Source organism: Erithacus rubecula, assembly GCF_903797595.1.
Source record: "Erithacus rubecula genome assembly, chromosome: 4".
In the NCBI taxonomy this organism is placed as follows: domain Eukaryota; kingdom Metazoa; phylum Chordata; class Aves; order Passeriformes; family Muscicapidae; genus Erithacus; species Erithacus rubecula.
In genome coordinates this window covers 48,253,692-48,269,514 of record NC_136686.1, presented here as the reverse complement: position 1 = coordinate 48,269,514, position 15,823 = coordinate 48,253,692, and the positions used below count along the sequence as shown (strand labels likewise).

Here is a 15,823-nt window from a genome sequence, read left to right as displayed (position 1 = left end):
TACAGATCGTTTCATCGCCGTGCAATTAAAAGTGCACAGGGAAAGACAAAGTTCCCCTACTGAGAAAAAAATCCAGTTTGAAATGTTGTTGCTATTAGCTGAAACAAAAGGCTATGAGAGATATTTTGATGGTATTTTTACATCATCAAATAATGTTTATATGATTTTTATATAATTTGTCTATTAACTTTATGTGCTAAGAAACACTGACATTTTTTTTTTAAGCTTCTGATCAAGGCTGGGCAAAGAACTTTACAAATTACACAGATGTCTTCTGAGAGGAAGGTGCAGCAACACCATTCCTCCACTAACTTCTCTAGCTGTGATGATGTATGGCAGGTGTTTAATGCCAGTGACAGCACCTTGGAATAGGGAGTCAAGAGGACTGTTCACATTTCCAACTCCAAGAAATGCATTAAAGGAACATTGTGACCTGTAGTCTAAATTTATAATCCAGCTTCACCAGATATGAAGTGGAGTGTTTGATTTTTCAGTCATTGATGCAATTCAGTGTATTGTATTACTATTTGTAGTAAACCTAGGAAAAGTTGAGCCAAGACCAGATTAAGGAATTGTAATGACCTTCCCTTTGCCATTTAATAGTGAAGATGACATTTATTGAAGCCAAAATAATGCCTACATATAGTGCTCTTTATAAGAGCTAAGTTTTGTACCACTTACTGATTTTTTAATATTTCTTCCTGTAAGAACTGCACTGGTATATCTAGAGGACTTAACAGTCTAGGTGATAATGCAGGGTTTTGACCTAGACTGTACAATAGGAAATTAATAACATCAGAAGTGTAGACATTTTAGCTCTCATTTGAATTTGTAACGTGCATGGTCCTCTTTCTTCAAAAATGGCTCAAATACAATATAATTCTGTAAATAAATATTATTGCTTCTGCTTCACGTTATATCATATTCAAACCTCTAAAATACGATAATTTCAGTGTCTTAGAGACAATTTTAATGCAAAAATGTTCTCAGAATTACAAGCCTTAAATTGTCAGTGTTTCAACTTTTCTCTTTACAAACTTTTGCTATTTATATTAAATAGAATGATGGTATTCTTGTAGCAGGCACAGACTCTTCTCTCCTGTTCCAGGCTTACTCTGGGTTTCATGGTTAGCTGTGCTTTCCTGTCGATGTGGCTCAGCAACACCTCTGCTGCTGCCATGGTGATGCCGATTGTGGAAGCTGTGGCTCAGCAGATCATCAGAGCAGAGGCAGAAGCTGATGAGCTGGAGATGTCCTGCTCCAATGGCTCCATCAACCCAGCTCTGGAGCTGGATGGTAGGTGTGCTGCAGTGCTGCCTTTGCCACCCTCACTGGCAGCAAGGAGCACAGCCAGGGCACACGCATGGCCAGGGAGCCACTGGCATCATCACAGAATTCACTGGGGGCTTCTCTTGGATTACTGTGTGTGAGCTCCCTTCTGATCATAAAGATTAATCAAAACTGAGCAGGAGGCAGTTGGATAAGAGGAAGGGAGAAGGGAAGGGGCTGACTTATCAACCTCTCTTATCAATCACATACGATGTCTGGAAAGAAATATGACTCCAGGCTATAGATATGCTAAGGCTTAAATTCTAGCACAAGAAATGAGCTCTTTAAGCTATAGGGTAATGTTGGAAGAACAACTGAATCTAAACTGATTACCTACACAGTTGGATTGTAAATTAGAAATATTTCTTCTCATTTGAAGATTCAGATTCCTAGGAACAGGAGTCATGCAGGAGTAGGGCATGATTCAACTGTTTCTGAGATTGGTGGTTGCAAATGTATTGATGGGATGATGTGATGTGAAGTGAGTGCATGGGATGAGACATGCTGATGGACCCTTTCCAGTTTTACTCCCTTAAATGCTTTTCTGTCTTTGCATCACTGTCTTACAGAAAATATAGGAGAACGTGAAAACCCAGATTGGAAAGAGAAAGAAAAACAAGTTAATGGGTAATTTTTATTAATTTAGTAAATTCTGTTCTAAGAATTCATCTAAATAGAATACCTATTTGTTACAATACATGCCTTTGTTTCTCCAGATGTAACACCAATGTGGGTAGTACTGTATGCCCAGTTGAAAAAGAAAATGAAAAAGGAAATGAACAGGTACTTAAAGTGTCTTTTTATTATGCAACAATAGTTAGTTTTATCCTACATTTCACTTCTGATGCCACACCTAAAAAGGCACAGGTTGCAATGAAGATGATTACATATGAATAAGAAATACACCTGTAGTCACACACATGTACACACTTTGCTTGTATAGCTATTTCATTGCTGGTTTTGGCCTCCCATTTTGCACAAGTTAAAGCAACCTCACCAGAGTACAAACTACACATCAGGTGTGTGTATATGTATCAATCTATAAAGAGGAAGTTCTGTAAAGACTGAGACAGATCAGGGAAAGGACTTCAGGATTTGACTCTGCCTCCTTTTCCTTTACATTAATTACTGCATTATCATTGTCACTGCAAACCAAACCACACTGCAGACAACTGTATTGCCAGTAAATTGACTGGCTCTTCTGAGATCCCCAAGTTCTGCTTTTGTGCCTGATGATGATCCCTTTTTATACATTAATTGGTGTATATACTTTTAAGCAGAACCTACAACCTGCTGAAGCAGAGAGAAAGAGCAGAAAGGACAAATACAGTGGGATTTTCAAAGTGATGTGCTTATGTGTGGCTTATTCTGCTACCATTGGAGGACTGACCACAATCACAGGAACATCGACTAATCTGATTTTTACTGAGCACTTCAATTCGTAAGAGACTATATTATATTATTTGTATTCTTAAAAATTTTGACTTTCTTTCTTGAGCTCTCCCCTTAAGCACATTAGCAACCTTGGCCTTTTATATTATTTGATTCTATTCCTTTTTGTAATTGTTTGTTAAGGAGATAAAAAGAAATTGCATGTTTGTATTTGCCTTACACGGGTAAGGTCTATAAATGATCTGCCAATACATGCAACAAGATTGTTTGGTTAAATAGTACTTTCCTATTTGGATAGCTGGATGGAAAATGATAGATTTTTCTGAGAAGGAAAGCAATAATTGTTTGGTTAAATAGTACTTTCCTATTTGGATAGGTGGATGGAAAATGATAGATTTTTCTGAGAAGGAAAGCAATACTTAGCATAAATAGAACAGCCACTATCTAAAGATATGTCATTGATTTCTAAATACAGCAGGAAATAAGTTCAATCTGCTTAGCAAAGAGCATCAGGAGAATTTCAAGAGTCTAAGCACTGCTGAAATGAGAAAACTGGGTCCATTAATCAACAAAAACACAAATTATTTCAAGGCAGTCCGAAACTTTGCATTCAATGGAAAAATGCTTTAAGGTTTTCCAAAGCATTTTTAATATTCATATTCTGATTTAAGTAGAACTGCTTTGAAAATAAAATTGGCAGATTTCATTCCAAACCGCTTGAAATCCAATATTACTTGCTGATCATTTTTTTTCTTCTGCAAATTACCATTGTCAGAAATAGTCCTACTTCAAATCTGAAATAAAACAAAATAAAGCAAAACGCTTTTTTGCCCTCCATCCACTGTTTTTTATTGTACATGACAAAATTTTTGAAGACCAGTATTTGATAGTATTTGTAGTGTTTGCCTGCAAAGAGTTTACTGTTATTGACACTAAACCACTGTAGGAAATGGATTAATAAAATCAAGCACACTTGCTCATTTTCCAGAGGAAATAAGTCTAGAAAATAAATCAGTGTGTCCTGTCCACCCTTGCTTCAGGCAAGTCCTGTAGTAGATAATCCAACAATAACAGATAATCTGACCAGAACTATGTAATAGATTGTTTTAAAAAACATTTAATTGTCCGTTCTACCTGGTAAATATTTGCTCTAGAGATGAAAAAAACTTGAGTTCAGTATTCAGATTACTAGAAATATTTACACAAACATCCATCCTTGTACAAACTTATTGAAGAACCTGACTACAATAAACTAAGATTTTGTAATGGAATTGACTCTTTAGTATAAAGTTTTTAAGAGCTTGTTTTTTTGCTCAATAAGAAATTATCACACATATTTATATGTTTTGTATTGTCACATTGAGAGTTTTGCTGTCCCATTATTATGTACAGTTCAATTAGAGCAGCACCCCCAAGAAAGGGCAGGGGTTTAGGTTAGGTCCCTGTCAGCACTTTATTTGCAATATATATAAGTATCAGAGTAAATATAGATCAAACATAAAATTTGCACAATACTTGAGAGAGCATTTATAATAAGTACTTAAAGCTTCAAAACCCTATGGAATCATCAAAATTATTTCCCTTCTAGCAAGATCTGAAATAATAAAGATTGGCTAATAATTTTAAATAGTCATTAGGATGTCCTCTGTCTGGACATTTTTCTTTCCTTTCTATCTGATTTTTGCATCAAGAAGGAAAGCTGCTGAAGGAGACTTGGATTTTTTCACTTCTAGCATTAAGAGCTATCTCAGTAGAGCTGGAGGAGCGCAAAGAAAGATTAACTTCTGTTCACAATGTAAATTGGAAAACAGGCTGCTTTCACTCTGCCTTTTTGCCTGTCTGACATCAAACAAATTCAGCAGTAAACCAATTTCTTTCAGAGATCCAAAGTCCTTCCCCGTTTCTTAAATGCATATGGAAGGGAGATCTCTGCTTGAATGACCCACATTTACACACAGTAGATTGAGACAGCCTCAAAGAGACAAGGTGAGGGGAAAGATATCCACCTGGCCAATGAACATTTATGGAAACTAGTAATAGTAATTTTGATTTTAATCAGTTTTGAATCATTGATGGAAGTCTAAACAATACAAGTTTCAGTGTTGCTTCCAATGTTGTCTTCTACATTTGTTAGAGTTTTTTCATTTGAGTATATTACTCTTGTGCTAAAATCTCATCTCAAAAAACTCCTTTCTTTCAAGTTCTGTATCTTTATCATCCCAACAGCCCTTAGGTTGTGCATGGCCTTCCTTTGCTTACTGAACTCCCTTTAGACACACCTCAGTCAGTGTCAGATTCCCCAGACTGTTGCTGATCCATTGCTCAAATCACTGGCACAGCTGGTTCCTGTAGTGGTCATGATGAGCAGGAATAGGATGGGAGGGGGAGGCAAGAGGATGTCACAGGCCACCTCACACTGAAGTCTGCTGCCAGCCAGAAACTCTCCCACAGCAGTGATTTTTGGCAATTCTCACAAGTCTTAATTTCCTTGCAAAGGTGAACCAAATGTTTGTGGGGTTTTTTGTTTTTTTTTTTTTTTCTTTCATCCAGACGTTACCCAAATTGCCAATGCATCAATTTTGGATCCTGGTTTATCCTTTCCATCCCCATTGCAGTTATTATTCTTCTGCTCTGCTGGGTCTGGCTCCAGTGGCTTTTCCTTGGGTTTGAGTAAGTGAATGGTATAATCAATAAAACTAAAGGTTGTTGATATAAAAGATAATTTGTACCAGGAGTAAATATTGCATCTTAGTTTAATAGGCTCAATAGGAACAAAATGCAGCAACAGTGATTTTGCAACCTTGATTAGTATGGCTCAATCTCCAGATGGGACAAGAATTATCTAAAATAAGGACCCTGGACTATTCAGCCCAGTGTGAAAAGTCCATACCACAAATGAGTGTACTCACTCCTTTATAATATACACATATAATCATTAATCAGTGTACTTGTGCAAGAGAGAAGAATACTGAAACCATATACTTTGTTTTGGCTGGAAGAGTCATAGGAATACACCATTTATTGGAGTGAGGCATTGCTTTGAATACTTGAACAATGTCTGTTATAAACTGGAAGACTGTATTTGTAAATATGAGGTAAGAAACTTCTGCTTTTCATAAATTTGTATGTGGTGGTATGGCACCTGTTTCTCCACAAAGCTTGGACTTTTATGGTTCTGGAGAGGACAATACATCTTTGGGGATGATTCTTCAAAGCCTTTCTCTCCATGAGTTCACTAACATCTGGAGGGATAGGTGGCACAGAAATCTTCCAAAATTACATGGCTGCTTATGGTACAAGACATGAAAAGTGAGACTAGTTTTAAGCAGATGGAATCATCCCATGCTTACCACTCTATATAAACATTTATAGTTTATCTTTCTTGATTGTTTTGATAATGTTTTTTTTTTAATATTGTATCAGAGTTTTATTCAAGAATGAAAACTGGTTTATAGCAAATACTCTGCTGATCAGTATGTAAGCCAATCACATGATAAAATCTTTTGCATGCAAAAGCAAAGCAAAGCCATGGAGTTAAAGAGACTCTCATTAAAGAGAGTTATATATTTGACTCTTTCAATTAGTTCACATGATTAAAGTTTCATTCTTCTTGGCCAAATGACCTGGTCAATAACAGGACACATTCTGTTGCTGCCAATGTCACTCTCCCACTGGGCATTGTCAATTAATTCCAATATGCTCAGTTTGGTGTGTGATAACTAAATGGGAGACACTGCATTGTAAAGTGACAATTTTACATTTTTTGAAGTGCATTGGTAACTGGAAAGGTTGGATACTTTTTTCTGTATACACTATTAACTCATCATTCAATACTGCTGCTTTACATTCCAGTTTTAAAAACATGTTCAAGTGTGGCAAGAAGAAAACAGCTAGAGAAAAGGCCTCATCACAGGTGATTCAGGAGGAGTACAAGAAACTGGGACCAATTAGGTATTTCAAACTATAAATCTGCAAACAAGAGCAGGTAAATCCAAATGTCAATTCTGGAAAATTTATAATTCATTCTACTTCTGCTATAGCTACCCAGAAACTGTTACACTTGTCCTGTTCATTCTAATGACCCTCCTGTGGTTCACCAGAGATCCTGGCTTCATCCCAGGATGGTCTTCACTTTTCCCAAAGTAAGTGATCTCTTTTGATAAACCAACGAGAACTGTACTGTGCCTTAACTACATACCTTCTTTCCTTACCAATTTTCAAAATTTAAAATAATCTCAATATTTCAGAAATGTGCTGCCAGGCCAAACTTGTTGCAAACCTTTGTAGCACATACAAGAAGATAAACTCCAGCAACTTCACATATGTATGTCAGCAATAGCTGAAATGTGTTAAACCTGTTATAGGATAAAATAAATGGATTTATTATAATTATTATTATAATATTATTATAGTAGGGATTATTACTAGATTTTAGGCTTAATATGGTGAGGGAGAATGCAGAACAATTGATGCCACAGTACCCCACTTCCTCATCAAATGTGAAATTTATAGAATAAATCTGTTTGGAATGTTTTCAATTACTGCTCCTAGTGACAGCAAATACATGCATACATGTTGCTTTGACAGCTGAAATTACTGATATAAATTACTGTCCATTCATACATAACTCCCTTAAAGTTCAACTAAACACCAAAAAGCCAAGAACTATTGTATTTTTTTGCCTTCTGCTGCGACTTCTCCAGGATCACCTGGATTTCTTTCCCTAAGTAATCAGTCAATCATACAGGAACTTATATTACTGTGATGTCTCCTTTTCTTTTGTTGTAATTACTGTTATTTCAGTTCTGGTTTCCTGTCATAAAGTTTTGAGTTTTGCCCTGGAGTGGTGGGAAGTAGTTGGAGGATTGGGACAAGTAGGACTTAATGCTATTTAGGTCCTTATGGATTTAACATTTATTACTGGCTATCCCAAAGGCCTGTTCTCGACTAGAAGGGTAATTTTCCATTTTGTTTTTCTGTGTGTTTGTGATAAATTGCATGTGAACACACATACAACACACCTTCTCTCTTTAAATATATTCCACCGCTTACACACCTTCCCAGTGCTCTTCCAGAAAGTCTGGGAGGGGATGTCACAATGAATAATTGTAACACTTCAAAGATTTAAAGTATAACGCAAAATTATTTTCTACAAAAAATGCAATTAAAAACTGCATTAAAAACTAAGATTGTTTTAAAATTATTTACTTTTAATCATCAGAAAAAATTGAAAAAGAACATTTATTTTTACCTTATAGCAACAGCAGAGCTGATGATCTCTATACTATACTATACTCTTGGAAGGGTTTTGGAGTAGTGATCTAATTAAGCAATCAGCTAGCTAAGCATAGCCAGGACCTCCTGCCTTAAGAAAGCATAAAAATACCATAACATTTTTAAAAAAAATGTATTTTCTATGCAGATAGACAATAAGAAGCAGGAGACATAAAATATTAGAGAATCACTTCAGCTTCTAGGCACCTTCATTTTGTGACAGTGTTAGCTAAAATTATGCTGATTTTGGTGTAAGTCACCTATACTTATATAATACATATGTATTACATATACATACGGGTTTTTTTTTTTTAATTTCACCTAACAAAACAAAGGGATACATCAGATTAGATATTTGTAGCATATAACTGAGAGAACTTTTTTTCTTTTCAGTGAAATGCTCTGGTTCAGTACAAAACATTAAGCTGCTGGGAAGATCTGATGGGAAGTTATTATTGGACCTACTGTAGCTGAATATTTAGAAAGCATATGGTCTGAGGCGGAGAGAACAAATATATTGGTGTATTGGTTCAGAAAATCTTACAGAAGAACTTGCAGAAAATAGAAAAAAATAACAAGGTTAAGAAAATGTTTGCTTAGCTTTCTTCAGTAAAATTTCTCATTTTAATGACCATCTTGACTGAAATAATACAGACTGAGACATGTCACCAACTAACATTGCATAACAGTCTTGGATGTGTTAAAATGGCCTTACAGCTCAGCTCTGTACCTTGCCTGATCTTGGGGCTACTCCTCACAAGTTAGAAGGATATTGAAGCAGTTTGACAAACAGTAGTGCAAACAGTTTTTAGGCACTGGAAATGACCAAATCAAACATGACCCTTGTGACTGTGACCCTAGTAATAACAGCCATAGAGGATGATAATAAAGCTCTGCTGCCTTTTCTCAGCTATGCTTTTAAGGGCATCCACTGTGCTCTTTAAGGCCTCTTAAACTGAATCTATTGCAGAGCATATTGAAATTATTAAATTTATCATTAAACTGTGAAAACTAGTTATTTAAGCATCAGCTACTCCTGAATATCCCCCTCCCTCAGCTTACTTCTGTGTGGCAAAATAACACATGCTCACTCAAGATGTTTATTTATGAATTTATAGGGCCTGCATAAAAAATTTCTATAGATGTGAGGAAGAGACCTTGATTGTCTGGCAAGTGCCCACTCAGACACTTCCTCACTGCCTCTCCTCAACAGGTCAGGGAAGAAATTATGGTGTAAAAGCTTGTGAGTCAGGATAAAGACAGGTATAACTGATTGCTTATCAGTTACCATTATGGCAGGCTTGATATGGGAAAAATTAATTTAACTGCAAATTAAAAATAGAGTTGGATGGTGAGAAACAAAGACAAAAACTAAACCACTTTTCCCACCTCCTCTTTTTACCAGGCTCAACCTGACTCCTTCATTCTTTAGTCCTCTACCTCTTTCCACCACCCCTAGTGGTGCAGGGGATGGGGAATAGAGGGTTATGGTCAGCCCACAGCAGACTGTGAACTTTTCTGCTACTCCATCCTCTTCCTCTCTCCTCCCCTCCTTCTCCTGACTATATATATGACTATATATATTTATGTGGCTTTTTCCTTGTTAATTTCTCCTTAGGTATAAAAGCTACATTACGGATTCAACCGCTGCCTTAGTGATAGGCCTTCTGTTCTTTATTATTCCAGCAAAAACATTGTCTAGGACATCAAATGGAGAAAACAGTTGAGTATATTTTGATGTCTATTTTACTACAATAATATATCTAAGATACTACTGTAAATGTAACTTGTTGCACTGGTTAGAGGAATGTTGTTAAATTTTAAAGCCTTAAAGATATTAGACATTAAGACATTAAATTATAATGTCTTAATAGAAAGTGTAAAGCATTCTTGGCCTGGAAGTCAGCACCAACAATTGCACAATGTGGGCAGCAGGAGCCAGTGCTGTGCAGGAAGCTGCTGCCTGCAGCCCATGGACACCCATGGAAACCACCTTCCCATTGACTGCCATGGGCTTTGAAATGGGTCTGCATGGGGCAGGGCTAGGCTTATGCTTTGAAAATGTTACTGCTTGATTAGGGGACCCTATAAAACTCAAAACTATACATTAATTCATTATCATGTCATTTTTCCTCTTCAAAATGGAATTTTTGTTTAAAGTACACCTCTGGCTTGTCCTCTTTATACATTCAGTTGTGCTGGTGAAGGCAATGAGATCAAGGTCAGAACCTAAATGAGTCTAAGTGGAATGGCATTTTTCAGCAATCTGTCTGAATAGCACAGTTTTACTGAGTAGATTAAACTCACTGATATCCTACAGCTGTCTTCCACAATAGGGAAGGAGGGTAAAGGGGCCAGTGCTCCTCTAATGGAAATCATCACAGCTCTAATGTCTCCAAGCCACGGCAGTTTTTCCCAGTTAAAGATCTGTCCCAGGAAGTGCAGGTTGTTTCTGTCAGACACTTTGTTCATGTTCTAATCATGAGGTTTCTGTCTTTGAATTTTTCCCAAGTACTTCCCCAAAAAGATTATTTCAAGTGCTTTTCAATATGTTTTTAAACGTTGCTTGGAGTGCTATATATTTTTTAATTTTATTTTTTTCTCTCTAGCTGTTTTTGGTTACGTTCCACTGATTACTTGGAAGGAATTTCAGTCATGCATGCCCTGGGAAATAGCTGTTCTTGTTGGTGGTGGGTTTGCACTGGCAGACGGCTGCGAGGTAATGCAATTTATAGAAGATACTGAACAAATAACGTGACCCAATCAGGAGCAATTCAGACATGCAGAGAATTCACACTTATTCACTAGTTTTAGCGCGTTACCCTGTAGCAATATTGAATAGGATAAATGTGACGAATATTCAAGGTGTTCAGAAAGCAGGTTTAGAGGAAAAGAAATTTCCTATGTCTTCCAATAATATGCACAATGATGACTACTGTTTCTTATCTAATTTAAACCTAATGGAGGCAAGGGTTTTGAAGACACACTATTTTCAAAGCCTTAATCTCACTGAAATAATTCCCATGTGGAACCTAATGGCTACTCCAGAAAAATCAAACAGCTTTGGACCTGAACTCTAGGTATGAAGCCTAATATAATCATACTACCATATTCTGATTAACACTCCTCTAACCATCTCAGAGATGCAAATATATATAAATGGAATATAGTTTGCATGGGCTCCTATAGTGCACCATTGAATTAGAAAATGGTCTTGAAAATGAGGTAGAAATATGGAAAATATTTCAGATTTTTTCTTTTACCTGAATACTTCACAATAAGTGAAGTGTGTTATATACATATATATTGTGTTATATACAATTTGTAAATTTTTTTTTTCAGTGACTTGATAAGCATAATCATGTTCTCACATTCCTTACGCAGGTTTCAAAACTTTCTGAGTGGGTAGCAAGTAAATTGACCCCTCTAGGATCATTACCTTTGTGGCTGATTATCCTGATATCCTGCCTTATTGTCACTTCAGTAACAGAAGTAGCCAGCAATCCAGCTACTATCACAATCTTTTTGCCCATACTATCTCCTTTGGTGAGTATAACAAGCTTATTTTTAATCAGAATCTACTCTGTCATCCATGTAATAATGCAGCTGCTCAAAGAAGCAGTTTTAAAAGTCTCAATAAAATACTTAATGCAGGTTTTTTTGCTGTCCTATACCGCACATTGGATTCTTGGTTGCTTTAGGTGTTTCTAACAAGACATGCTGAAAATTAGTAAAATTAGATGAAAGTTCATTTCATGATTTAAACCCAGAAAGCAATTAAGCTACAGGCAGCTGCTCACTCACTCCTGTGCCAGAGGGGTCCTGGACAGAAGTAGAAGGGGAAAGCTAGAAAACTCATGGGTTCAGATGAAGACAATTCAACAGGGAAAGCAAAAGCCCCACATGTAAGCAAAGCAAAACAAGGGTTTAATTCACATCTTCCCCTGGGCAGGCTGCTGTTCAGCCATATCCAGGAGAGCAGGGCCCCATCACACATAACACTTACTTGAGGTAAGAAATGCCACTGCTCTAAATTCTCCCTGCTTTATACAGTGAGCATGATGCCATGTGGTATGGAATATCTCCTGGTTAGATGGGGTCACCTGTCCCAGCTGTGTCTCCCACCAATTCCACCCCATCCTTCCTTATCAATGTGGCAGTGAGAACAATAGAAAAGGCCTTTGGTCTGTGTTTTTTGGTCTGGCCTTTTGTCAGAAGAGAAACACCCCTATATTGACAATATTGTCTACAGCACAAAACCAAAACATAAAAGTCACTGTGAAGAAAGCTACCTCAGAAAAATCCAGTACAGTTCAACATGTGAACATTGGTGCTGTCATTACTATTTGTGAATATTTGAATCTCTTGAAAGGACAGTTCTCATAGGGCTTCTTCAGGACTGCATCTTCAGCAAAAATGGTTAACACTGCAGGTTGTCACAAAAAGAGGAGAGGGCTAATAGATCTGCTTTGTATGTAATTCCAATTTCTCCTGTCCTTAGATAAATTCTGTTCTTTCTTCTCATTATCTTTATCAAAACATTTGATACTTTCTGATTTCGAAACTTCCTGATTGCCTTCTAGTCTGTAGCTTTTCCTCTTGGCCAGCCTTGAAACATACTGATGCCTTTTCTCTTTCTTTCAACAAAATGTTACTCCTCTTTTCACAGAATTATTGAATTATTTAGGTTGGAAAACATTTGTGAGATCATCATGTCCAACATTTGACTGATAACCACTTTGCCAAAAACTATGACACTAAGTGCTCTGTCCAGTTGTTTTTTGGACACTTCCACAGATAATGACTCCACCACCTCCATGGGCAGTCTCTTCCAATGTTTAACAACCCTCACACTAAAGAAATTCTTCCTGATGTCCAACCTGAACCTGCCTTGGTGCAGCTTGAGGCCATTTTCTCTTGTCCTATTGCTAGTTGTCTGGGAGAAGAGACTGATCCCCACCACCCTCCTTTTAGGGAGCTGTAGAGAGTGATAAGGTCTGCCCTCAGCCTCCTTTCCTCAGGCTTAGCACCCTCAGTGCCTTCAGCTGCTCCTCACAGGACTCCCAGCCCTTCCCCAGCTTCATTGCCCTCCTCTGGACATGCTCCAGCCCCTCAATGTCCTCCTTGTAGTGAGGGGCCCAAAACTGAACAAAGCACTCAGAGTGTGATCACAACAGTGCTGAGTCCAGGTAGACAAACACTGCCCTGGTCCTGCTGGCTGCATGATTGCTGATACAGGCCAGCGTGACTTTGGCCTTCTTGGCCATTGGGCACAGACTGGATCATGTTCAGCTGCTATCAACCAGCACAGCCTGGTCCCTTTCCACCCAGCATCTTTGCAGCCTGTCTGCCCCCAGCCTGTCTGCTGCTGTGACCCAGAACCTAGCATTTGGTCTTGTTGAACCTTATCCATCCAGCCTGTCCAGACCCCTCCACAGATCTTTCCTACTCTCCACCCAGCATAATGTCATTCACAACTTAACTGAGGGTACATGCAATCCCTTCCTCTGGATCATCAATAATGTATTACATACAAATTCAGCTTTATCATCTTTCTTACAGAATTTTTGATTTTTCTGCCTGTGAAATGTTCTTAAAAAATGAGTTACTAAAAAAGGTGATTTCTCATTGTTTAAACCAGCCGTTCCATCCACATTTCACTTGTCTTAATATAGGAAGTTTGTATTTCTGTGTTTAATTTGGCAAATGCATCCATTGACAGCTGTACTCTCTTTCATTTTTTGGTAGGCTGAAGCCATTCATGTGAACCCACTTTTCATTTTGATACCTGCTACCTTGTGTACTTCCTTTGCATTCCTGCTTCCTGTAGCAAACCCAGCCAATGCCATTGTGTTTTCTTATGGTCATTTAACTATTATGGACATGGTGAGTTTTAAGCTAAAGTCCTAAAGGGAATTTTTGACATTTAAAATTTTTTCTTCAGTATCTTGATGGATGTTTCTCCTTTCTTTTTCCTCTTCTTTAGGTGAAAGCTGGCTTGGGCATTAACATCATCGGAGTCGCTGTAGTTATGCTTGCAATTATGACGTGGATAGTGCCTATATTTGATCTCTATACTTACCCAAGTTGGGCACCCAACATTTCATCTACAAATGGCACAGGACTGTAAATAAAAAAAAAAAAAGTTTCTTTTCTTTGTTCTCACATGTGGTGAGTCACTTAAAATGCTTTCAGTCACCACAATGATAAGGATCTACATTACTATAAATGCTGTATTTCACAGTCCCAGAGACTGATGATCCAGTCTGAGAGTCTAATCAGGAAGAGTGCTAGACTTTCTAAAGATCATAGTTAGATCAGGTTTCTAATCTAGTTCAGCTAGTCTGAATTTTTATATCTTCATGTTATGAAGGAAGGAAATAAATGTGCGTAGCCATTATCACTGGCAATTTGCCCCCATTCACAGGGTAGCAGAATAATGAAATTTAGATTTTATTATTTCAAACACAAATTCTTGTTATTACTTATTTGGGGGTAGTCAGAGAGCATGTTGGTTTCTGTTTTCTAGATTCAAGCTCTGTTTGAAAGAGTGTTGATCACAAAAAAAAGATCAGGGAGGGGACTGTATTGAACCCATAGTTTGCAGTCAAAAATGCACAAAAAATGGAGAAGAGAGGCATGATCACTTACACAGCACTTTATCTATTAAGCACCTTGTGACCTGGAAGGAGAATGCATACTTAGGCATATGTTTAGCCTACATTCTCCCAGGACCTCACTAAAATATGTTGTTGCTCTTGTAAAAAAAAAAATAAATCTAATTCTCTGGATAGACATATGTTGATAGATCTGAGTTGATCTGTACAAATTGATACTTAATTATCATCATACCTCTCTGCCAAAAGTAGATATATCCCCTTAAGGAATGAAACCAGAAGAAAGTGTTGAAGATTTAACAGTCAATCTGTCAGTCAAGTTCATCTTTACCAGGAGCCTCATGAATCTGCAGGACAGGTGTCAGTTTAAGGTTACTGGACTGTGTTAATATTGTAATGTTTTAAACACAAAACAGTGCAATGTGGTCAGAATGTAAGTTGGAGTTCAAAGGTATCTTCAAATAATGATGTTCTATTGATTGTTACACATTTTTCACATAAAGACTATAGCCTTACCTGTTGTGAAGATCTATGATAATTTGTAAAGAGCATGGAATTAGTAGTCTGAATGTAGGCTGCATGTATTCAGATTGGATCATGCCTTGGAACATCTGTATGATAGTAGTAAACATCAATCTGTCTTTTAACAACAAAAACAACCAAAAAATACTTTTAGTTTTTGATTAAGGGTTTACATTTATTTTTGGTAGTGCATATTTAGAGATGTTATTCATGACTTGTGTAATGCCAGAATGCAGTATATAACATTGTTGTACATGAAGTTTGTTTCCTGTAGCTGTTAGTTGCAGGTTCAGCTGCGGTGAATTATTAAAGAAGCACTTTTTCTTAATGAATGGTTCTGTGTAAGTATTGAAGTAAGTATTGGTGCATGACACTGTGCTTTTAAGCCTGATTGAGGCTATCACATTTTTTTTTTATACAGTGGCAAAATAGGGCTACGACCATCACTAGGGCAGTCAGGAGCTGCCCCTACACAAATAAGATATACAACACTTGGCTAAATGAAGTTAGAGGAAAATGCTGATACAAGTAACTAATCCAGGACAAAAATCCTGGGTTATATCATCTGGCATTTTCCCAGAAGCAAGTGCAGTTCAGGAGCTCCTGGGCTGTTCAGGCCTTTGGTCGTGCAGGCATAGGGAGGAAGACCAGCAAAGAGAGCTCTTACTTTAAGGTATCACCTTCCAATT

At 37.3% G+C, this 15,823-nt stretch overlaps 1 protein-coding gene across 1 annotated transcript in view; it reads left to right on the top strand.

The window, feature by feature from the left end:
* Positions 1-15,253, top strand: part of SLC13A1 (solute carrier family 13 member 1) — a 38,177-nt gene extending 22,924 nt beyond the window's left edge. Inside the window, exons 5-16 of the mRNA XM_079304628.1 lie at positions 1,109-1,296; positions 1,899-1,956; positions 2,046-2,112; positions 2,610-2,770; positions 5,272-5,391; positions 6,574-6,672; positions 6,762-6,863; positions 9,614-9,717; positions 10,605-10,714; positions 11,380-11,541; positions 13,744-13,881; positions 13,982-15,253. Coding sequence (XP_079160754.1) covers positions 1,109-1,296; positions 1,899-1,956; positions 2,046-2,112; positions 2,610-2,770; positions 5,272-5,391; positions 6,574-6,672; positions 6,762-6,863; positions 9,614-9,717; positions 10,605-10,714; positions 11,380-11,541; positions 13,744-13,881; positions 13,982-14,125 — 1,453 coding nt within the window. The 3' untranslated portion in view covers positions 14,126-15,253. The remainder of the gene's footprint in view (positions 1-1,108; positions 1,297-1,898; positions 1,957-2,045; positions 2,113-2,609; positions 2,771-5,271; positions 5,392-6,573; positions 6,673-6,761; positions 6,864-9,613; positions 9,718-10,604; positions 10,715-11,379; positions 11,542-13,743; positions 13,882-13,981) is intronic.
* The last annotated feature ends 570 nt before the right edge of the window (positions 15,254-15,823 follow it).